The 25036-nt window shown below is 41.7% G+C and overlaps 1 protein-coding gene across 3 annotated transcripts in view; it reads left to right on the forward strand.

Moving 5' to 3' along the window:
• The window catches only part of LOC144682717 (NEDD4-binding protein 2-like 2), a 47426-nt gene extending 23902 nt beyond the window's left edge, over positions 1 to 23524 (forward strand). For all 3 annotated transcript variants that reach the window (XM_078545344.1, XM_078545345.1, XM_078545346.1), the window contains exons 4-6: positions 10082 to 10170; positions 10643 to 10719; positions 20544 to 23524. In XM_078545344.1, coding sequence (XP_078401470.1) covers positions 10082 to 10170; positions 10643 to 10719; positions 20544 to 20748 — 371 coding nt within the window. In that variant the 3' untranslated portion in view covers positions 20749 to 23524. The remainder of the gene's footprint in view (positions 1 to 10081; positions 10171 to 10642; positions 10720 to 20543) is intronic.
• Positions 23525 to 25036: the final 1512 nt, after the last annotated feature.

Raw genomic sequence — 25036 nt, forward strand, 5'->3', positions numbered from 1 at the left:
TCCTTTTCAGATGCCTGAACCACCTCAACTAGAACCATCGTGGGGGTCTTTGGTGGATTGCTCTTTGTCTAGAACCTCACCTTGGACCTGTTTGCAGAGGGAGACTCTACCAGGAGTTCTCGCCTCCAGACAACATAGCTCCAAGGTTCACAAGGCGAACAGGTCCAAGGTGAGGTTCCAGACAAAGAGTGATCCACCAGAGACCCCCCATGATGGTTCTAGAAATAACAGCGAACCTTGCCCAGAACAGGGATACCGGAATCCACCCCTGGAGCCAGGCCCGGGGGTGGTGTTCGCTGGCAAGCGCCTGGTGGCTGGGCCACCCGCATAACCTGGTTGGGCTCAGCCTGACATAGCTTCGTGGAGCTGCCTTGTGGGGAGGCGGTGGTGTAGTGGTATTATCGCTGGACCAGTAATCCAGAGACCCAGGTTAATGTTCTGGGGACTCAGGTTCCCACGGCAGATGGTGAAATTTGAATCCAATAAAAATCTGGAATTAAAAATCTAATGATGACCATTGTCGATTGTTGTAAAAACCCAATTGGTTCACTAATGTCCGTTAGGGTAGGAAATCTGCTATCCTCGCCTGGCCTTCATGTGATTCCAGACCCACAGCAATGTGGTTGACTCTTAAAATGCCCTCTGAAATGACCTAGCAAGCCACTCGGTTGTATCACACAGCTAGAAAGTCTCAAAAAAGGAATGGAACCGGACTGACCACCCTGCATCGCCCTAGGCACCAGAAACGAAAGCGGCAAACTCAGCCCTGTAGATCATGAAAGTCCTCCTTACTGACATCTGGGGGCTAGTGCCAAATTGAGAGAGCTGTCTCACAGACTAGTCAAGCAACAGCCTGACATCGTCGTCCTCATGGAATCATGTCTTACAGATAATGCCCTAGACACCACCGCCACCATCCCTGAGTATCCCTGTTCCACCGGCAGGACAGAGCCAGCAGGGGTGGCGGCAGAGTGGTATACAGTCTGGAAGGAGATGTCCTGGGAGTCCTCAGCATCGACTCGGGACCCTATGAAGTCTCATGGCATCAAGTCAAACATGGGCAAGGAAACCTCTTGCTGATTACTACGGACCGCCCTCCCCCAGCTGATGAATCAATTGCTCCTCCATGTTGTGGCGGCAAGGGCCCAAAATGTACTCTGGGTAGCTTGGGAGCACCACTACTGACCAAGCTAGCCGAGCCCTAAATGACATAGCTGCTAGACTGGGTCTAGCTGCTAGACTGGTGAGGGAACCAACAAGAGGGAAAAACATACTTGACCTCCTCCTCACCAACCTGCCTGCAGCAGATGCATCTGTCCATTATCATATCGGTAGGAGTGACTACTGTACAGTTGTTGTGGAGACGAAATCCCGCCTTCACATTGAGGATACCCTCCATCGTATTGTGTGGCACTACCACCATGCTAAATGGGATAGATTTCAAACAGATCTAGCAACTTGGGGCTAGGCATCCATGAGGTGCTTTGGGCCATCAGCAGCAGCAGAATTGTATTCGAACACAATCTGTAACCTCGTGGCTTGGCCATATCAGTGGGCCATATCCCCCACTCTACCATTACCACCAAGCCAGGGTATCAAAAACAAAAACAGAATTACCTGGAAAAACTCAGCAGGTCTGGCAGCATCGGCGGAGAAGAAATCAGTTAACGTTTCGAGCCTTCATGGCCCTTCGGCAGAACTGAAGCATAGTTAGAAGAAGGGAGAAATATAAATTGGTTTAAGGTGGGTGGGGCGGGGGGGAGGAGAGAGAGACATTGAGGGTGTGGTGATTGTGGAGATGAGCAGATAATCAAAAGATGTCACAGACAAAAGGGTCAAAGAGGTGTTGAAGGTGGTGGTATTTGTCTGAGAAAAGTGCTAATTAAGAATGGAAGACAGGATATTCAAAGTACAGCTCTAGTGGGGGTGGGGTGGAAAGACTAAAGGTTTTAGTTTTAGATTTAAAAATAATGGAAATAGGTGGGGAAAGAAGAATCTATATAAATTATTGAAAAAAAAAGCTGGGGGGGTGGGAAAGAAACGGGGTGGGGATGGGGGGAGGGGGAGTTTAAGATCTAAAGTTGTTGAATTCAATATTCAGCCCGGAGGGCTGTAAAGTGCCTAGTGGGAAGATGAGGTGCTGTTCCTCCAGTTTGCGTTGGGCTTCACTGGAACAATGCAGCAAGCCAAGGACAGACATGTGGGCAAGAGAACAGGGTGGAGTGTTAAAATGGCAAGCGACAGGGAGGTTTGGGTCTTTCTTGCGGACAGACCGCAGGTGTTCCGCAAAACGGTCGCCCAGTTTGCGTTTGGTCTCTCCAATGTAGAGGAGACCGCATTGGGAGCAACGAATGCAGTAGACTAAGTTAGGGGAAATGCAGCATTTCACTTGCATTTCCCCTAACTTAGTCTACTGCATTCGTTGCTCCCAATGCGGTCTCCTCTACATTGGAGAGACCAAACGCAAACTGGGCGACCGTTTTGCAGAACACCTGCGGTCTGTCCGCAAGAAAGACCCAAACCTCCCTGTCGCTTGCCATTTTAACACTCCACCCTGTTCTCTTGCCCACATGTCTGTCCTTGGCTTGCTGCATTGTTCCAGTGAAGCCCAACGCAAACTGGAGGAACAGCACCTCATCTTCCCACTAGGCACTTTACAGCCCTCCGGGCTGAATATTGAATTCAACAACTTTAGATCTTAAACTCCCCCTCCCCCCATCCCCACCCCGTTTCTTTCCGCCCCCCCCAGCTTTTTTTTTTCAATAATTTATATAGATTCTTCTTTCCCCACCTATTTCCATTATTTTTAAATCTAAAACTAAAACCTTTAGTCTTTCCACCCCACCCCCACTAGAGCTGTACTTTGAATATCCTGTCTTCCATTCTTAATTAGCACTTTTCTCAGACAAATACCACCACCTTCAACACCTCTTTGACCCTTTTGTCTGTGACATCTTTTGATTATCTGCTCATCTCCACAATCACCACACCCTCAATGTCTCTCCCCCCCCCCCCAACCCACCTTAAACCAATTTATATTTCTCCCTTCTTCTAACTATGCTTCAGTTCTGCCGAAGGGCCATGAAGGCTCGAAACGTTAACTGATTTCTTCTCCGCCGATGCTGCCAGACCTGCTGAGTTTTTCCAGGTAATTCTGTTTTTGTTTTGGATTTCCAGCATCCGCAGTAGCTTTTAGCTTTTTGTTTTTAAGCCAGGGTATTAACCCTGGTTCAATGAAGAGTGCAGGAGGAGCAGCACCAGGCACACCTAAAAATGAGGTGTCAGCCTGGTGAAGCTATAACACAGGACTACTTGCATGCCAAACAGCAAGTCACGGACAGAGCTAAGCGATCCCTCAACCATTGGATCAGATCTAAGCTCTGCAGTCCTGCCACATCCAGTCGTGAATGGTGGTGGACAATTAAACAACTCACTGGAGGAGGAGGCTCCACAAATATCCCCATCCTCGATGATGGGGGAGCCCAGCACATCAGTGCAAAAGATAAGACTGAAGCATTTGCAACACAATTTTCAACCAGAAGTACTGAGTGGAAGATCCATCTCGGCCTCCTCCGGAGGTCCCCAGCATCACAGATGCCAGTCTTTAGCCAATTCAATTCACCCCACGCAAAATCAAGAAACAGCTGAAGGCATTGGAACCCACAAAGGCTATGGACCCTGACAATGTTCCAGCAATAGCACTGAAGACTTGTGCTCCAGAACTTGCCACGCCCCTAGCTGAACTGTTCCAGTACAACTACAACACTGGCATCTACCTAGCTATGTGGAAAATTGCCCAAGCATGCCCCGTACACAAAAAGCACGACAAACCCAACCCGGCCAGTTACTGCCCCATCAGTCTGCTCTCGATCAGTAAAGTAATGGAAGGGGTCATCATCAGTGCTATCAAGTGGCAATAACCTGCTCACTGACACCCAGTTTGGATTCTGCCAGAGCCACTCAACTCCTGACCTCATTATAGCCTTGGTTCAAACATGGACAAAAGAGCTGAACTCCTGAGGTAAGGTGTGAGTGATTGCCCTTGATGTCCAGGCAGCATTTGACCTAGTGTGGCATCAAGGAGCCCTAGCAAAACTGGAGTCCATGGGAATCAGGGGGAAAGCTCTCCACTGGTTGGAGTTACACCTAGCACAAAGGAAGATGGTTGTAGTTGTTGGAGGTCAGTTGTCTCAGCTCCCGAACATCACTGCAGGAGTTCCTCCAGGGTATTGTCCTAGTCCCAATCATCTTCAGCTGCTTCATCAATGACCTTCCTTCCATCATAAGGTCAGAAGTAGGGATGTTCGCTGATGATTGTGCAATGTTCAGCACCATTCACGACTCCTCAGATACTGAAGCAGTCTATGTCCAAATGCAGCAAGACCTGGACAAGACCCAGACTTGGGCTGAAAAGTAGCAAGTATCATTCGTGGCACACAAGTGCCAGGCAGTGACTATCTCCAACAAGAGAGAATCTAACCATCGCCTCTTGACGTTCAATGGCATTACCATCACTGAATTCCCCAGGATCCTAGGGGTTACCATTGACCAGAAACTGAATGCACTAGCCATATAAATACTGTGGCTACTAGAGCAGGTTAGAGGCTAGGAATCCTGCGATGAGTAACTCATCTCCTGACTCCCCAGATCATGTCCACCATGTACAAGGCACAAGTCAGGAGTGTGATGAAATACTCCCCATTTGCCTGGATGAATGCAGCTCCCACAGCACTCAAGAAGCTTGACACCATCCAGGACAAAGCAGCCCACTTGATTGGCACCATATCCACAAACATTCACTCCCTCCACCACCGGCGCACAGTGGCACTGCAGAAATTCACCAGGGCTACTTAGACAGCACTTGCCAAACCCATGACCACTACTATCTAAAAGAACAAAGGCAGCAGATAGATAGGAATACCACCACCTTGAAGTTCCCCTCCAAGTCACTCACCATCCTGACTTGGAAATATATCACCATTCCTTCACTGTTGCTGGGTCAAAATCTTAGAACTCCCTTCCTTACAGCACTATGGGTGTACCTGCACCACATGGACTGCAGCGGTTCAAAAAGGCAGCTCACCATCAACTTTCAAGGGCAACTAGGGATGGGCAATAAATGCTGGCCCAGCTAGCGAAGCCCACATCCTGTTTTGTGAATTTTAAAAAACCACGACAAGGTTACGATCCTTGTAGCAGGTGGAACTTAATGCTGTTGAGAACAAGATATTGCACTTTGGAACAAATAAAGGGCTCAATGGATGCACGGAAAATGGATTGAAATAGCTACTAGTGAAGTTGAAAAGTGGTTCAGATGCCTGTGGACATCATAGCATGTTCACTTACTCTGAACAAAATAAGTAAAATAAATAGAATACAAAACTTTATTGTCAAATTAAAGTACAAGTTGGAGGATGCTATATTAAGATTATACACTTTCCTTGGCCTGCACCTTGAGTGCTTTGTCTGGTTATGGTCATCAAGATGTGAAAGAGATATGCACAACCTAGAATGATGCAGAGGGATCCACAAGATTGATCCTGAGGTACACAGAGAGACTGAAACAACTTTAGATTGCTGAACCTCGAACTGCTGAACCTTGAACTGACAGAGAAGGCCTTGCTGAGATCTACAACAGTGCTTTGCTTAAAATTGCAAGCAGGATGTTTAACCTAGTGAAAGATAAATTGTTAGGAAGTTGTTCACAAATATAATTATGAAAATTTGAATTGCAGTTCTGGATAGGGAAAATTGTATAGAAAGTGCTGAAATTATATAATCAATGAGCCTGATGCTGTAATGGAAAAGCAGTAGATTCTTTCTGAATAGGTGTAATGGTTTTCCTGTCCCGCACTCGGCGTTATCACAGCTATCAGAGAAACTCAGATTTTTACAAAATGACAATCCCAGCTGTAAAGAGATGATGTTTCAGCGAAGTTATAGGCCTCTCAATTACAACCGTCTTTCCATGTTGAATTGGGAAAAATTTATTGCTTGTCCCAATGAGGAAGTATCAACAAGAACAACTGCATGCATGAATTTAGTTCATCTGGTGCTTGACTTAATCCGGGTGGGATATTGCCACTGTTATTTCCACTCCCTCTTGTATTCTACTTTCATCTCTTGCAGAGTGGTTTTGGTACATATGAATACCTAGTGAACTTCTCTGAGGAATTTCTCCAGCTCTGGGGAAAACCAAATGCTGTTTTTTCTGTTTAGGACATGTTGCATGGGTGTTTCATGTTAAGGGGATTGATTGCTCTACCACAGTGGGAGAGGGTGAAAGAAAGAAAAGCAGCATAATTCTTGCAACAGTTGGTGAGAATTGTATTAATTTTTATGCTTTTGGGGACAAAATGTCTCACTCTCATGTGGAGAAACTTGTACTGCCTGACTCATTTCAGAGCCCTGTGTGGTCTTCTGCTTCAGATGTTTTTTTTCTTTATTCGATGCAATTCCTTGTTCCCATTAATCTTTGTATAAATCAGTTTTTCTTCACTGATCTCCTTACTTTATTTGATGGTATTAAGTGATTACTCTTGCCACTGACTCCTCAGCAAGAGGAAATTGACTTTTTATTCACTGCCAAAAGTCTGAATGTTAAAAACCTGCATTTTAACCCCAGCCCTAGTTTTCTCTACTTTTTTGTGCTATTTCTTCTCTTGCCTTCTGTGAGCTCACTTTGTTCATATAACCCATCCCTCTGTTCCCTTGACCTTACCTACACAAAGTTGATGTCCACGCAACTTCCCTAACCTGCCTCTCCTGTTCACTGATATGGTATTAATAGAGGGAGCAATTGAAATATCATCAACTTGAGGGAAATGTTTCTGGGACTTATGGTGCACTGGATTGGTGTACAAAGGCTTTGGTGAGGCACAGTTTTTAAAAATTTGTTCATTCACGGGATGTGGGTGCTGCTAGCAAGGCCAATGTTTATTGCCCTTGAAGATTGTGATGGTGAACGATCTTCTTGAATTGCTGCAGTCCACCATAACTGTTTTTCATGCAACTGACTAGCTTGCTGGACCATTTCAGAGGCATTTAAGAGTCACATGCAATTCTGTGGGCCAGGACTAAGGCAATGGCCAGCAGGTAAGGACAGCAATTTTCATTCTCCAGTGAACAATTATTTTGAGCTCAATTTAATGATAACTTTTTTTATTCCAGATTTAATTAATTAACTGAATTTAAATTCCCAAAATGCCATGTAGGATTTGAACCCTGGTTTCTAGATTATCCATCAATGCCTCTGAATTACTCGCCCACTAAAATAAACACTACTGTCTTATCTGACTGGATGAAAAATTAGAAACAGAAAATAGGAGCAGGAGTAGGCCATTTGGCCCTTCAAGCCCGCTCCACCATTCATTATGATCATGGCTGCTCCCGCTTTCTCCCCATATCCTTTGATCCCTTTCGCCCCAAGAGTTATATCTAACTCCTTGAAAACATACAATGTTTTAACCTCAACTACTTCCTGTGGTAGCGAATTCCACAGGCTCACCACTCTCCGGGTGAAGAAATTTCTCCTCATCTCAGTCCTAAGTGCTCTACCCCGTATCCTCAGATTGTGACCCCTGGTTCTGGACTCCCCCACCATAGGGAACATCCTTCCTGCGTCTACCCTGTCTAATCCTCTTAGAATTTTATAGGTTTCTATGAGATCCCCACCTGTCATTCTTCTGAACTCCAGCGAATATAATCCTAATCGACTCAATCTCTCCTCATGTCAGTCCTGCCATCCCAGAAATCAGACTTGTAAACTTTCGCAGCACTCCCTCTATGGCAAGAACATCCTTCCTCAGATAAGGAGACCAAAACTGCACACAATATTCCAGGTGTGGTCTCACCAAGGCCCTGTACAATTGCAGCAAAACATCCCTGCTCCTGTACACAAATCCTCTGGCTATGAAGGCCAACATACTATTTGCCTTCTTTACTGCCTGCTGCACCTGCAGGCTTACCTTCAGCGCCTGGTGTACGAGGACACCCAGGTCTCGTTACACATTCCCCTCTCTCAATTTATAGAAATTCAGATAATAATCTGCCTTCCTGTTTTTGCTACCAAAGTGTATAACCTCACATTTATCCACATTATACTGCATCTGCCATACATTTGCCCACTCACTCAGCTTGTCCATATCACACTGAAGCATCTCTGCATCCTCCTCACAGCTCACCCTCCCACCCAGCTTTGTGTCATCTGCAAATTTGGAGATATTACATTTAGTTCCCTCATCTAAATTATTAATATATATTGTGAATAGCTGGGGTCCCAGCACCGATCCCTGCGGTACCCCACTAGTCACTGCCTGCCATTCAGGAAAAGACCCATTTATTCCTACTCTTCGTTTCCTGTCTGTCAACCAGTTTTCTATTCATCTCAATACACTACCCCCAATCCCATGCACTTTAATTTTACACGCTAATCTCTTATGTGGGACTTTGTCGAAAGCCTCCTGAAAGTCCAAATAAACCACATTCACTGGCTCCCCCTCATCAACTCTACTAGTTACATCCCCGATAAACTCCAGTAGATTTGTCAAGCATGATTTCCCTTTCCTAAATCCATGCTGACTCTGTCCGATTCTGCCCCTGTTTTCCAAGTGCTCAGCTATTAAATCTTTTATAATGGACTCTGGAATGTTCCCCATTACCGACGTCAGGCTGACTGGTCTATAATTCCGCGTTTTCTCTCTACCTACCTTTTTAAATAGTGGGGTTACATTAGCTACCCTCCAATTTTATGGAACTGTTCCAGAGTCTATAGAATCTCAGAAGACGACCACCAATGCATCCACTATTTCTAGAGCCACTTCCTTAAGTACTCTGGGATGTAGATTATCAGGCCCTGGGGACTTATCGGCCTTCAATCCCATCCATTTCCCCAACACCATTTCCCTACTAATACTGATTTCTTTCAGTTCCTCCCTCTCACTAAACCCTGCGTTCCCCAACATTTCTGGTATGTTATTTGTGTCCTCCTTTGTGAAGACAGAACCAAAGTATGTAATTAGTTGGTCAGCCATTTCTTTGTTCCCCATTATATATTTGCCTTCACCAATCTTTTTCTCTTCACATACTTACAGAAACTTTTACAGTCAGTTTTTATGTTCCCTGCAAGCTTACTCTCATACTCTAATTTCCCCTTCTTAATCATCCCTTGACCCTCCTTTGCTGAATTCTAAACTGCTCTCAGTCCTCAGGTCTGTTGTTTTTTCTGGCCAATTTGTATGCTTCTTCCTTGGATCTAATAATATCTCTAATTTCCCTTGTAAGCCATGGTTTGACCACCTTTCCTGTTTTACTTTTGCACCAGATTGTTGCTATTCTTTGCATCTGGGTCATTTTCAGCCTCACCTATGGAGGTGAAGGACTAAGGAATTGTCAGATATTTGCAATGGATGGCCTTGATTCCATCTTGAAATATCTGAATTACTGGGCTGTGGCCTGGATTGAATTTTGAATTGTTAATCATGGAGGATGAGGTATTTGTATTTTATTTTCTCCTTCTAGGCCTGACCTAACAACCTGTTCCACCTAGCTAGGTCTGTATGTGGACTAGCTTTGGGGAAGTGAAGTTTCTTTCGTGGTGGTCAGAGGATTCCCAAATTAGGTGGCGCGTGAGGCTATTGGGGGAAGTCGGCAGTGTGTTTTGCGCACTCCATTCGGGGCAATCATTCATGTTTATTGCAGAGCTACCAGGGAAGTATGGAAATCCCCAAGCAGATGATTTAGAATGGCAAAGGTATGGTATAGGGTGAAACTTGCCAATCATGAAAATATTGAATGTATAAATTAATAAATCAGAAGTATGGACAATACCTTGAACTTCAAATTAAGCTAGTAAATAAGTGAATGAATCAAGTTCAAGTGATAAAACATTATCTATTGAAAGGCCGTGTGGAAACGCTGATAAATATCATGAGTGTGAGAAAGTAGTAATGCTGGGGAGAAATGGAAGAGTTTTAATGAATTATAGATTGTGTTTTACAAAAATAGAAACTCAGTGAAAGAGTTGTAAATGAAGTGTACTTTGGGGTGCAAAGCTGAATGTAATCTTATCCTTTTTTAACAGCTAAACAGTCTATGAATGAAGGCAGATCACCTATAATTATAGATAATACAAATATCCAGGCTTGGGAAATGAAACCATATGCGCAAATGGTAAGTTGTATGTGTACTTTGGAAATGTGCTAGAAATAAGTGGCTATAGTCTCTTACTGATTAGTGGAAAACAAATGGGCACTTTTGGGGAAGAAGCGACTTTCTTCTAAATAGCTTGAAATTCTTAACTGTTTGCATATTAAGGTTGATTTGCACTACATGTACCTTGTAACTGATTCACAGCTGGAAGCAATGTAAACTATCTTCACCAGCTTGCATCAATTTGAATTTGTTTGTTCAAATCAGTTGCATTTATTTAACTAAAGCAGCCTTTCCTATGATAAATAAAAATGTTTATATGATTAAGCTTAAATCATAAATAAAGTTCTCCAGCATCTTTCAGTTCTAGCTTCAATGCAGTTGTTATTCAAAACATTCAGTATATATATAAAAAAAACGAATTGCTATGCACAAACAGTTATTCATCTATGAAATGCTTAATCGTGATGCTAATAACTGTTTTTCTGCACAGGCTGTGGAACGACGTTACAGAGTGAGTTTTCGGGAGCCAGAAACCTGGTGGAAATTTAATGTTATCGAGTTGGAAAAGTAAGATTTTTATTTTCTTTTTAAACCTGAAATTGCCCTCTTGTCGTAAACATTTCTGACATAGCTTCAAAAGAATTTTCCAGATGCCATACACCTTCAGTGCTAACTGAAGAAATACTCGCACTAACCTATTGAAAATTATACATCTGTTTCTAAGATTTGCTGTGCGTACAATGTTCCACATTAATGTCAATCATGCTGCTATGCATAGTAGACAGTAAGGTAAACCAGAAATGGAAAGCTTTAAATTGTAGCAACCTTATTAAAGACATAAAAGCAAAATACTGCGGATGCTGGAAATCTGAAACAAAAACAAAAATAGCTGGAAAAACTCAGCAGGTCTGACAGCATCTGCGGAGAGGAATACAGTTAATGTTTCGAGTCCGTATGACTCTTCATCTGAACTAAAGAAATATAGAAATGAGGTGAAATATAAGCTGGTTGAGGGGGGTGGTATAGCTAGAGCTGGATAGAGGGCCAGTGATAGGTGGAGGCAAAGAAGAGATTGCCAAAGATGTCATAGACAAAAGGACAAAGGGGTGTTGACGGTGGTGATATCATCTAAGGAATGTGCTAATGGTGACATTAAAGGTAGAAAGCAGGACAAGCAAGCGACAGATGGCCCCAGTGGGAGTGGGGGGAAGGGATGGAAATGGGCTAAAAGGTGGAGATAAAACGATACATCGAAATAAATTTTAAAATAGATGGGAAAAGAAAAATATATTTTTAAAATGATAAATTATTGGAAAAAAGGGGATCGGAAAGGGGGTGGGGATAGAGGAGAGAGTTCATGATCTGAAGTTGTTGAACTCAATGTTGAGTCCAGAAGGCTGTAAAGGGCCTAGTCGGAAGATGAGGTGCTGTTCCTCCAGTTTGCGTTAAGCTTCACTGGAATATTGCAACAGGCCAAGGACGGACATGTGGGCATGAGAGCAGAGTGGTGTGTTGAAATGGCAAGCGACAGGGAGGTCTGGGTCATGCTTGTGGACAGACCGAAGGTGTTTCGCAAAGCGGTCACCCAGTCTGCGTTTGGTCTCTCCAATATAGAGGAGACCGCATTGGGAGCAGCGAATGCAGTAGACTAAATTAAAGACATGTTCTGTATGATCTTTATTTATGTTAAAACTTGTGCCTTCTAATACATTATATTCTTCTTTGGAAACAGAATGGCCGTTTGGTGTTTGATTCTTGTTCCATTCTTGCCGTTTATGGTATTGGTGTTTAAATTACTGTGAGGTATTAAACCTGCAGGAGATCTCAATATTTTTAGACCAATTGATAAAGAAGAAAAAATGCATTTAGCATTTGATCGTTTCTACCAATAACAACAAAATGCTTTTTCTGAAACAAAATTCCTTTTGTAGTTATTTAATCCTGTTCACAGTGGTTGTGGAGGTGAATTTTGAATTTGTTTTTTAAGTTAATCAAACGTTGTTTTCAAAATTGTGGTTTGTTAATTTGTTGTTAATTCATGTCTATTTATGCATGCTCGCAGTCCCTTCCCTTTTAATCCAAACTCACCATCTTGCTTCAAGTCCCAGTTAATTCATTATCTCACAGCCCAAGTTCGTTGCCTTGTTCACATAACCTCCATTGTCTCTTGACAGTCTCTTTCACTTAATCATCTTGTCTGAAACCTGGGCTTGGAGTTTATTTTCTTGCCAAAGCCATCCTTGTGAAATGAAGACATTTGCACTTAACTAATGCGTACAATTCCTAAGAAGAATCCCGTGACATGATCAGGATTTTCTCAGTGCGGTTAGCTGCAAGGATTATTCTTCAGGTTAATTAATTGTATTCCTGTTTAATTTTTTTTCCCAAATCATTTAATACAAAGCTGAACTGAACTTAATAAATCTTTGAATTAGGATTTCACGGGAAAACTTATTTTGAACTATTTTACTTCAGAGAGGTTGCTGAAGGAGTGGGCTTTCGAACATGTTCCTTTCATTTACATTTGGTACCCTGAAGAAAACAATGACTCTTAGCAAAATGTTCTTCTTCTTTGTCCAGGTCTCAAAGCCTGTCTTTTCTCGGGCTGTGACTGTATTCACAGAATCACAGAATTTTAATGGCACTGAAAGAGGCCATTTGGCCCATCGTGTCTGCAACAGCTCTCCAAATGAGCATTATGACCTAGTGCCATTGCCCTGCCTTTTCCCTGTTCCCTTGCACATTGTTTCTCTTCAAATAATTATCTAATGCCACTTTGAATGCCTCAATTGAACCTGCCTCCACCACACTTCCAGGCAGTGCATTCCAGACCTAAATCACTTGTTGTCTGAAAAAGTTTTTTCTCACGTCACATTTGCTTCTTTTGCAAATCACGTTAAATCTGTGCCCTCTCATTCTTGATCCTTTCATGAGCAGCAACAGCTTCCCCCTATCTACTCTGTCCAGACCCCTCATGATTTTGAACATCTCTGTCAAATCTCCTCTTAGCTGCTTTCTTTCCAAGAACAGACCGAACCTCTCCAATCTATCCTCATAGCTGAAGTTTTCCATCCCTGGAACCATTCTTGTAAGCCTCTTCTGCACTCTCTCCAATGTGTTCACACCCTTCTTTCTGTGCTGTGTATTTGAGTTTCTCTTTCCAAAAATGATTTCAAGACCAGTTGGCGGAGAAGTCAAAGCATTTTTTTTTAGGTAAGATTTTTCGAGGGAACCAATATTAATTTTTTTTTACTTGATTCTGACCAAAAATTATAATACACCATAAGCAAAAAGTTTTATTTCCCTGTTATTTTATTTTCATGGTGTTGTGATACATACAGGTTGTTAAAACCAGCCTTGTATACAGAAATGCCTGAGTTTATTTCATATGCAATGGCTATGGAAAAGATGGATGCGTTATGTAAAATATAATTTTGAAACAGCCACCGTGCCCCCCAAAAGAGTGCATGTTCAAATTGACACTTGGGTTTTAGTGTTGTGCTGCCCCACTCACTCCCAGCTCTCCCCGGCTGCTTTGGACTTCTGCCTTCCAGCTCCTTGCCTGCTCTTCCCAGACTTAAGTAGGTTGAGTTCTGAAGAAAGGCCATAAACCTGGGACATTAATTTTGTTTTTCTCTCCACAGATGCTGTCACACTTGCTTACTATTTCCAGCCTTTTCTATTTTATTTCCAATTTCTAGCACCACAGTATTTTGCCTTTGTATTATGTCTAGCTCAGTTCTTCAGACTTGGGTCCCATCGCTGGGTGTCCTCCAGAATGTTTTTTTAAATGTGACCCTGCTCTCTACTCTTTAATCACACAGCCTCACGACTGCTCTTTTTGTCTAAATTTAAGTGCTGTTCCATTTGGCCTTGCTGCTGCTTCTAGATCTGTAATATAGCCTATTTATTTAAAAGTAGCTGTTATGTATGGTTCTGCTCTTGATTGTTCAAAAACAAAAAGCATGTAAAATGCTCCATTGGTTCCCTTTCTGAAATTATTAATTTTTAATGTTATCTTAGAATAGTTTTGCTGCTCCAAGCCTTTTTAAAAATAAAATTTATAGTTATGCTTCCATTCTTTTGGCCTTGCCTATTGCTGGCTTTCTTGGCTGCATTGCATGTATGACTAGCCTGCTTTATTTAAAAAAATAAATAAATCAAACAGCGTGGGCAGGAATGCAAAAGCAAAGTACTACAGATGCTGGATATCTGAAATGAAAGCAGCAAATGCTGGAAATACTCAGATCTGTAGCATCTGTTGAGAGAGAAACGGTTAATGTTCCTGATTGACCTGAGCTTGGAAAGTTTTCTTCAGTTTTAATAAAAGGACATTGTCCTGAAATGTTAATTCTGTTTCTCTCTCTCCACAGATGCTGCCAAATCTACTGAGTATTTCCAGCATTTTTAGTTTGTTTCAGGGTTCCCCTTGTTCCCACCTTCACTCCACCAGCCTCCACTTTCATCACATCATTCTCTGCCATTTCCACCGACAAACACAGAACATAGATTTATGGTATGAAAGGAGGCCATTCAGTGCCTTGTATCTGTGCTGGCTAAAAAGAGCTATCAAGTCTAACCCCATCTTCCAGCTCTTGGTCCGTAGTTCTGTAGGTAATGGCATCTCAAGTGTAGTCTTCAGGTCAGTCTTCACGGTAGAAGACACTAATAGCATACCAAAAACACTAAATAATCAAGGGGCAAAAGGGTGGGGGGGAGGAAATAAATACAATAACTATCACTAGAGAAAAAGTACTAGGGAAACTAATGGGGCTAAAGGCCGATCGGTCACCTGGACCTGATGGGTTGCATCTTTGGATATTAAAGGAAATAACTGCAGAGATAGAGAATGCACTGGTAGTAATCTTCCAAGACTCCTTGGATTCTGGAGAAGTCCCATAGGGTTGGAAAACTGCCAATGTCTTATTCAAAAAGGGAGGGAGACAAAAAACAGGTAATTATAGGCCGATTAGCTTAACATCTGTCATTCGGAAAATGTTAAAGTCTATTATAAAGGATGTTATAGCATAGCATTTAGAAATGCATAATCTAATCAAGCAGAGTTAGCATGACTTCATGAAGGGGGAATCATGCCTGACAAATTTATTAGAATTCTTTGAGGAGGTAACAAGCAGGATAGATAAAGGGGAACCAGTAGATGTAATATATTTTGGATTTCCAAAAGATGTTCAATAAGGAACCACACATAAATCCACTTAATAAAATAAAACCCATGGTGTTGGGGCTAGTATATTAGCATAAATAGAGGACTGGCTAACTAATAGATGACAGAGAGTTGGGATATGGGGGTGGGTGGCATTTTTAGGATGGCAACCTGCAACTAGTGGAGTGCCACAGGGATCAGTGCTGCGGCCACAATTATTTACAATATATATTAATGACTTGGAAGACGGAAATGAATGCACTATTGCCAAGTTTGCAGATGACACAAAAATAGGTGAGAAGGCAAGTGGTGAGGAAGGCACAGTCTACAGAGGGATATAGAGAGGTTAAGTGAGTGGGCAAAAATGTGGCAGATGGAATATAATGTGGGAAAATGTGAGGTTATGCACTTTGGCAGGAAGAATAGAGGAGCTGAATATTATTTAAATAGAGAAAGACATATGAAATCTGCAGCATAGAGGGATTTGGGAGTTCTCGCGCATGTATCCCAAAAAGCTAACATGCAAGTTCAGCAGGTTATAGGTAAGCAAATGGAATGTTGGCCTTTATTTCAAAGGGAATGAAGTATAAAAATAAGAAAGTCTTGCTAAAACTATACAAGGCACTAGTTCGACCACTCCTAGAATACTATGAACCGTTTTGGTCCCCTTATCTAAGGAAAGATAGACTGGCATTGGAGGCAGTCCAGAGAAGGTTCACTAGGTTGATCCTGGGGATGGAGGGATTTTCTTATGAGGACAGGTTGAGTAGGCTGGACCTGTACTCATTGGAGTTTAGAAGAATGAGAGGCGACCTTATTGAAACATGTAAGATTCTTCCAGGGTTTGACTGAGGTAGATGCTGAGAGGTTGTTTCCCCTTGTGGGACAGTCTAGGACCAGAGGGCACAATCTCAGAGTAAGGGGATGCCCATTTAAGACAGAGAGGAGGAGGAATTTCTTCTCTCAGAGGGTAGTGAATCTGTGGAATTCTTTACTGCAGAGGGCTGTAGAGGCTGGGTCGTTAAGTATATTCAAGGCTGAGATCAACAGATTTTTAATCAATAAGGGAATCGAGGGTTATGGGGTAAAGGCAGGAAAGTGGAGTTGAGGATTATCAGATCAGCCATGATCTCATCGAATGGCGGAGCAAACTTGATGGGCCAAATGGCCTACTTCTGCTCCTACATCTTATGGCCTACTTCTGCTCCTACGTCTTATGGCTGATAAAGAAAAATATCCCATATGCCACATTGACCACCTTTTAACAACCTGTCCTGCTACCTTCAGTGATCTGTAGACATACACACCAAGATCCCTCTGTCCCTGTAAACATCTACGCACCTTCCCCTCTCCTCTCAGCATTTTGGTCCTCTATCATCCCTTCCCTTTTCTATGGCATCTTCTCGTGCAAGTACAGGAAATGCAACACCTGCCCTTTTACTATCTTCTGCTTTTTCACTGCTTTTTCATCGTCCAAGGCGCCAAACGCTCCTTCCAGCGGTTCATTTGTCCTTCTTTTAATTTAGTATATTGTATTTACTGCTCACGGTGTAGTCTCCTCGACTTTAGGGAGACTAAATACAGGTTGGGTGACCACATGGTGGACCACAAGAACACTTGGATCTGCACTTGCAGGTCTACGGACCAGGTGCTGGAAGGTGGGATTAGAATGGGTAGCTAGTTGTATTTTTTCATCCGGCACAAACACGATGGCCTGAATGGCCTCATTCTGTGCCATAACTTTTCCCTGGCTCTAATACTTCGGTTCCGTTCCTGAGTGTCCTGAGTTTTCAGTTGCTTTTCATTTTGATTTTCTGCTCAAACCCCCTCTGACCTCTCTGTCTTCAGCCTCCTACACTCTTCCAATGAAGTTCAATATAAATTAGAGGACCACCACCTCTTCTTTCAACCCTGTGCTTTACAGTCTTCCAGGTTCAACTTTTGTGTTCAACTATTTTAAATCATAACTTTTGCCCATTTTGTTCTGCTTTCCACCCTATCAGTTCTGTCCTTTTGTTCCTCCCCAACTGCAACCCCAACCCTTTCCCTTTCCCTGCCTCTAAATTTACTATAAACCTCATTTTTAACTTTTCCCAGTTCTGATGAAAGGTCATCATCCTGAAATGTTAACTCTTTCTCTTTCCACAGATGAGTATTTCCAGCATTTTCTGCTTTTATGGGCAGCAGTGCAGTCCCATGTTTGAACGGGAGCTTATCTGTGGTTTCTTTCTCCTGCAGTTAATGGTTCCAACCATAATATGCCCCATCTTAATATCTTTCAGTGGCATCTTTCAGCATAGTACTGTCACTTGTACAATGGCCCAAGGCTACTATCACTGTACTCAAAGGGATAGCTTGCCTATGTATGCAAAGGATATGCAGTTTTGTCTCTTTTTGCTACTCTTTGCTCCCATAATTGCTGCTGTGATGTTGGACTGACTGCAACATCAAGTCACAGTGCTTTCTCTAACTCAGGATCAGTAAGATTGTAGGCATCCTGTTTCACTCTCATTAGAAATGTTGCACCTTAAGCACTCCTCTCCCTTAATGCTCACATAGAAAATAGGAGTAGGAGCGTGCCATTCAACCCTTCGAGCCTGCTCCGCCATTCAGTATGATGATGGCTGACCCTCTATCTCAACACCATACTCCTGCTCTCTCCCCATACCCCTTGATGCCTTTAGTGTCTAGAAATCTATCTATTTCCTTAAATATATTCAGTGACTTGACCTCCACAACCTTCTATGGTAGAGAATTCCACAGGTTCACCACCCTCTGAGTGAAGAAGTTTCTCCTCATCTCGGCCCTAAATGGCCTACCCTGAATCCTGAGACTGTGACCCCTTGTTCTAGACCCCCCCCCCACCCCCTGCCCAGCCAGAGGAAGCATCATCCCTGCATCCAGTCTGTCCAGCCCTGTCAGAATTTTATACGTTTCAATGAGTTCCTCTCTCATTCTTCTAAACTCCAGTGAATGCAAGTCTAGTCTCCTCTTAGGACAATCCTGCCATCCCAGGAATCAGTCTGGTGAACCTTCGCTGCGCTCCCTCTATGGCAAGTATATACTTTCTTAGGTATGGAGACCAAATCTGCATACATTACTCCAGGCATGGTCTCACCAAGGCCCTGTACAGCTGCTGTAATACACCCTTGCTCCTATACTCCGATCCTCTTGCAATGAAGGCCAACATACCATTTGCCGCCTTAACTGCTTGCTGCACTTGCATGTTTGCTTTCTGTGACTAATGTACAAAGGGACCTGGGTCTCCTTGTCCATCAACATTTCCCAATCTACAATCTATCACCATTCAACTAATACTCTGCCATTCTGCTTTTCCTACCGAAGTGGGTAACCTCACACTTATCCACGTTATATTGCATCTTCCATGCATTTGCCCATTCACTCAACCTGTGTAAATTACCTTGAAACCTCATAACACCCTCCTCACCACTCTCATTCCCACCATTTCGTGTCGTCAGCAAACTTGGAAATATTACATTTGGTTCCCTTATCCAAATCATTGATATATATTGTGAATACCTGGGACCCAAGCACTGATCCCTGCAGCACCCCACTGGTCATCACCTGCCACTCTGAAAAAGACCCATTTATTCCTATTCTGTTTCCTGTCTGCTAACCAATTCTCAATCCATGCCAATATATTACCCCCTATCCTATGTGCTTTAATTTTACACACTAACCTCTTGTGTGGGGTTTTATCAAAAACCTTCTGAAAATCCAAATACACCACACCCACTGGTTCTCCCTTATATATTCTACTAGTTACACCCTCAAGAAACTCCAGGTTTGTCAAACATGATTTCCCTTTCATGAATCCATGTTGACTTTGTCTTATCCTGTTGATATTTTCTAAGTGTCCTGTTATCACATCCTTTATAATATACACTGGCATTTTCCCTACTACTGATAGGCTAACTGGTCTGTAATTTCCTGTTTTCTCCCTCTCTGCTTTTTTAAATAGTGAGGTTACATTTGCCACCCTCCAATATGCTGGGACTGTTCCAGAATCTACAGAATTTTGTAAAATGACAACCAGCACATCCATGGCCACCTCCTTTGGTACCCTGAGATGTAGATTATCAGGCCCTGGGGATTTATCGGCTTTCAGCCCCATTAATTTCTCGCACACTTTTTTTAGTGATACTAATTTCCTTCAATTCCTCCTTCTCACTAGACTGTTGGTTCCCTAGCATTTCTGGGAAGTTATTTGTGTCTTCCTCTGTGAAGACATAACTAAAGTAGTTGTTTAATTGCTCTGCCATTTCCTTGTTCTGTTATAAATTCTCATGTTTTGTGTGAGCCCATGTCTTCTGTGACATAATTGAGAATATGGGGTATAGAGAAGGGGTAGGAAATTGGAATTAAAAAGATGGAACAGCCATGGATTGTGGAGCAGGCTCTGTGGGCTGAAAGGCTGTCTCCTATTATTATATTCCTGTTTTTATCCTGATACATGCTTTAAATTCACACCTAGTCTGTCACCAGTATTATCTAGTTCCACTTCCCTGAGATTAGTCATCTGTGTTCCTACTTCTCCACCACTGTCTCCAAATATTCATCACCACCAGGTTTAACTTGCCCAATGCTCTCCTTGGCAGCCTCCAAAGTTTGCCCTCGCACAAATTTCAACAACTCCAGGACTGTGTTGGTTTTATCCTATACTGTACCAAGTCTTGCATACCCATCACCCTGTCCTCACTGGCCTGTTGCTTCACCAACCTTCCGCACATCAACTTGAATATTCTCATTTTCATTTTATTGGATTGCATTGTTACACTACACTTGTGTTATGTTCTTAAACTCTAAGCTCCACATCCCTGCACCCTGAAACATTGTTTCAAAACTTGTCCATTTTGCTATCCCTCTCCTTGCTCTCAAAAGCCTTAATATCTATTTAACATTGCTGTCGGTTATCTGTAATTTCTTGATGACATTTTACCGTCTTCCTAAGGCATCTTGGATGAACAAGAGTAGTTAGAGAGAGAGATACAGAGACAGACATACAACTGGAAAACTAGCTATCACGATTGTTCTTGTATTTCTGCTCCCCCATTCTTTACTGCATTGAATACTGCATAATACAGACGATCAAAATGAGGTGAGAAAATTAAGGGCATGAAGGAAAAGTCCAAGGATGTTGAATCTTGTTTAAATAGTCATCTTTGATATTTGCTAAATGTTTAATGATAAACTGTACTCTTTTTAGGAGGAATAAGCATAGAGTTCCACGTGAAAAGATCATTCAAATGATGGAGCGTTTTGAGTATCCCATTTCTTCAGATATAGTGTTAAATGCGGTGGAGCCTTCGCGCAATAATAAAGTTTTGCTCGATCTACATCCACATTACAACCAGAGGTGGGAAGGACCTGTTGATTCTAGTTCTTCTATCAGTGTTATGAATTATAGATAGCACAAGTGATGCTTCATGAACTGTTGTCACTTCAATCTGTACAATTTAATGCAAAATTGTATCACTGTTTCATTCCATAACGGATTTGTGAAAAAGCAAATTTTTATAGCTGATAATGACAGCCCTTTTTAACTTTAGAATATGCAGATTATACTGAAAGATAGAAAACTGCTTTTGGAAGATTTTTATATTTTTAAAGCTTTACATTTATTTTCAATGGGTTAGTACCATGCCAAAGGAAACATTATACATTTAGATAATACAGTAATTTTCATTCAGTAACCTTTTTATTTAAAGTATGAAATGTTTATAGTTTTATACATGGACTTATGTGACAAAATATGAACAGAAAGTTGGAATGTAAAAGTGAATTGTAATGCAGAGCCTGGTAAGACCAGCTTCTTGATTTCCCACCAGCTTGTTGCTTCTCGTTCCAATAACATTTTTTTTTAAAAAGTCAAGAAGTATTGACTGACTTGTTAGAATTGTACAAGACAAATGCTATGCTGAAGGATCTGACAGAAACTTTTATTGCAGAAAGCATGTTTATTTAACTGGCTTACTGCTGTCCAGAAGTTAAGCTCAGCCCTTGCTTTCCAGACGAGAATATTCATGTTTGTGGGTTTTTGCATGTATATCGAGAGGAGAAACCAAATTTCTTTTTATGGTTGAATATCTAGATATCCCAGATTTACGTGAAACAGTGTGAAATTCATTGTAGTAAATTGTAAAGTCTTCAAGGTAGAGAAATTCAGAGTTTGGTTATTAGTTGTGATTTTGAACGTTTTTTGATTTGAATGGTCAATTTGCAGGTTTATTTATATTTTGGTGTCTGTGAGCATCAAGTGATCCTGTAGTAACAGCATTTGAAGTACCCTATTATACCAGTGCAGTTTGGCACATTGCATCAGAAGCCATTTCCTAGCTTGATAAACTGTTAAATTGCTTAATCATAACTAGTGTAATTGAGAAATTGACCTGTCTGCTGTTCCTTTCCACAAGTAGTCCCTGCCAGCTAATTAAGGTAAAGAATTTCTCGAGATTGATCTAAAACTTTGGAGAGTTGGTGATAAATTAAGTTCTGTGGGCTTTCCCAAAAGATGTATATAGAAAGATTATGCTAAGTTTTTATATTAACTAATTTCAGTGAATTTTTTAACCTAACATTGGTAGAACCTATAGCTTCTCATAAAATTTGACGGTATTGCAATTAAACATAAAACTAACATTTCTGAAATACTGTGAACCTATAGCTGAAGTATTTTTAATGGTGTCCATGGTGCACATAATCAAAATTACTTTAATCACGGATGTATAGTTTAGTTTCCCTAAACAAATGTGTTCAAAGCTGTCAGCCATGACTCGCTGATAGCACACTCAGCTGTGTGCCAGAAGATTGGATTCAAGCAACAGAGACTTGAATACATAATCTAGGCTGATGGTTTGGGAGTTCTGGACTGCTGGACTGTCTTTCAGCTGAGACAATAAAGTGAGACCCCACCTTTAAGTGAATGGAAAAGATCCAATGGTACTAGTCGTAAAGAACAGCAGAAGAATTTGCCTGGTATCCTGCCCAATATTTATCCTTTAACCAACATTACTTTAGAAAAAAAAACAAAAATACCTGGAAAAACTCAGCAGGTCTGACAGCATCTGCAGAGAGGGATACAGTTAACGTTTTGAGTCCGAATGACTCTTCATCAGAACTTTAGGAAAACCTGTTTATCTGGTCAGTATATTACTGTTTATGACTCAAATTAGCTAGCACTTTACAGCAGTGACTACTCTGTTATGTGTTAAAGTCATGAAAGGTGTTAAATAAGCTTGCTTTTTTTCCTTTTAAAGTCATTTTTTAAAATTCATTTGACCCTGCATTTCTTACGTGCCAGCAAAAAAAGAATAAAGCAATATCTAATCCCAATGATAGAAACCAACCCAGCTAGCACTCACCTGGTACTTTAGTACTACATCCTATTCAAGCAGTTACTGTTGAAATAGCAAAAATGTCCTGAACTGTTTTGAAGGCCAGCATTTGAGAGCACTATCTCTGCAGCCGACCCATTTAAAAGAATGAAGATGTGCACAATTATACATGATCATTTTTGGGGTCCGTGAAACCTACAAAACAATTTTAATCAATCAAAAATAGATTTGGTAATCGTTTTAATCAAGTTGGGTTTGGATCTATTAATATATTTTTACAGTTAAGCAATTCCTTCTGGTAAAATGCTAATTAAGTTCCACAGGAGCTCAGTCACTGACAAATGTCAAGCTTCCCCAGATGTTGGTAAATTTACGTTTCTTTTAAATGACCTCCTAGTTCAGTGGACATCCCCACAGTAAGTATGGTATAGTCATACATTTACTTATTAACATTTGTCATTACCATATGATTAGTACGAATGTATTTTCCAAGGCTTCAAGTTTAGATATAGTTGTCGTGGAGAATTTTTGCGTGTTGTCATTCATTTGTTTGTGTATATTTGTATGTGGTAAATTTACTGAAATAACTTTGTACAGGAATTTGATGTAAAAGTTTTGCAATATATCTTTAATGAATTGTCTATTAAAATGTCTCAAGTTAGGCGTAAAATTCAATATTGTGCTGTTGTCATTAACTATGTACAGTTTGTATTTTTTTAAATTATGGGCAACTTGTTAAATAATTGTTCAGCTCAATGTTTGGAGAGTATACATTTTGTATCAATCGAATTAAATTGTGTTGTGTTTGTAAATTTATGCTGGAGGAAACAATTAAACTGCAGGGTTAGAAGTTTTCTGATGTAGGTGTATGGATACATCAGCATGAACTGATTAATTTTTGACAAATCACTCATTAGGGTGTGAGAAATATAACCCAGCTTTGGTTCAAAGGTATCTATCTTGTATCAAGCAGACTGCTGATTAACATCTCTTGCTAATTAATGTCATTTTTTCTTCCCACTCTTCTGAAAAATTAATCAGTGCGGCATAGATGATACTTGGCCCTAGGATTTAAGTTCTTCACTCCATCTGCTTCCCAGCCCCCACCGCGCGCGCCCCCCCCACCCCCCAGGATAGGCAAAAGAAGGATCAAGATCCTGCCTCCAAGCCAGGCCACCGGTAATGATTTCAGACCTTGGCTGAGGCTCCCACTAGAATCAGGCAGGTGCCTGCTTAAGATTCAAAGCTCACAGCTGAATGGTGTAATTGGCACCACAATATAATTTTAAGGTCCGCATGGAGAGTCTCAAGCTGATGGCAGAAGACACATTGGTGAGAGTAGCCAGCAGACCAGAAGAGACCCAGTTTCAAAACTTTCCTCATTTGTACAACGTTTGGCTAGGAGGAGCAAGAATGCTCCACCCCCGGCACCTCAGAATCTTTGGTCCTTCAAGCCCCAGCACCATCCCAATCTCTGAACATCAGGAAATCCGGAGAGAGAGGGGACCTCTTCACCCTCCATCCCATCCTTTTGATCTCTGGGGAATTCCCAGAGGTGGCCATCCACAATTGCCGAAGCAAAGGAAACTCTGGCGTACCTTCCCACCACAGGAGATTCCTGTTCACCCACTGACTGCTGAGGACCATTCCCAAGGATCCCTAATTGTGGTTTAAGCTTCCCCCTTCTACCTGCCAGCCAGATAGTGTAGTGACATAAGGTTTAAATGCATGAATGAGTTGATCCTGGACTCAAAATAATTCGAAATTATAGCAACTCCTTTTGTGAACACTACGTTGAATAACTTCAGAACATGATCTTTCAGCCAAATACTAAACTGAACCTGAAGAACTATTATATTGTGAACTTAGAAATATACTCTTGTGTCAGTAGTGCTTCAGATTGTCTATCTACTGAGATTTGGTTTGTTTGTGCATCTAAACTCTTCAAATAAATGTCTCTTCAAGCCAGAAAATACTTCCAACTCCTGAATTTAGACTGCACTAATGCCCAGAACTTGTAAGTAAAAGGACTGTCCCTAATTGGATTTGGGAATGACTATCAGGAGTAACGTTGATAATTACCTCTACAAAGATCTAGTGCGCAGCAGTCAACATGAATGTGGAACGGTCAGATCCAACCTGATCCACGCTGCTCTCATGCCCATCCTTGGCTTGCTGCATTGTTCCAGTGAAGCTCAACACAAACTGGAGGAACAGCACCTCATCTTCCGACTAGGCACTTTACAGCCTTCCAGACTGAATATTGAGTTCAACAATTTTAGATCATGAACTCTCTCCTCCATCCCCACCCCCTTTCCGATTCTCGCCCCTCCCCCCCTTTTTTCCAATAATTTATATAGATTTT

Source organism: Cetorhinus maximus, chromosome 7 (assembly GCF_964194155.1).
Source record: "Cetorhinus maximus chromosome 7, sCetMax3.hap1.1, whole genome shotgun sequence".
NCBI classification, from domain to species: Eukaryota; Metazoa; Chordata; class Chondrichthyes; order Lamniformes; family Cetorhinidae; genus Cetorhinus; species Cetorhinus maximus.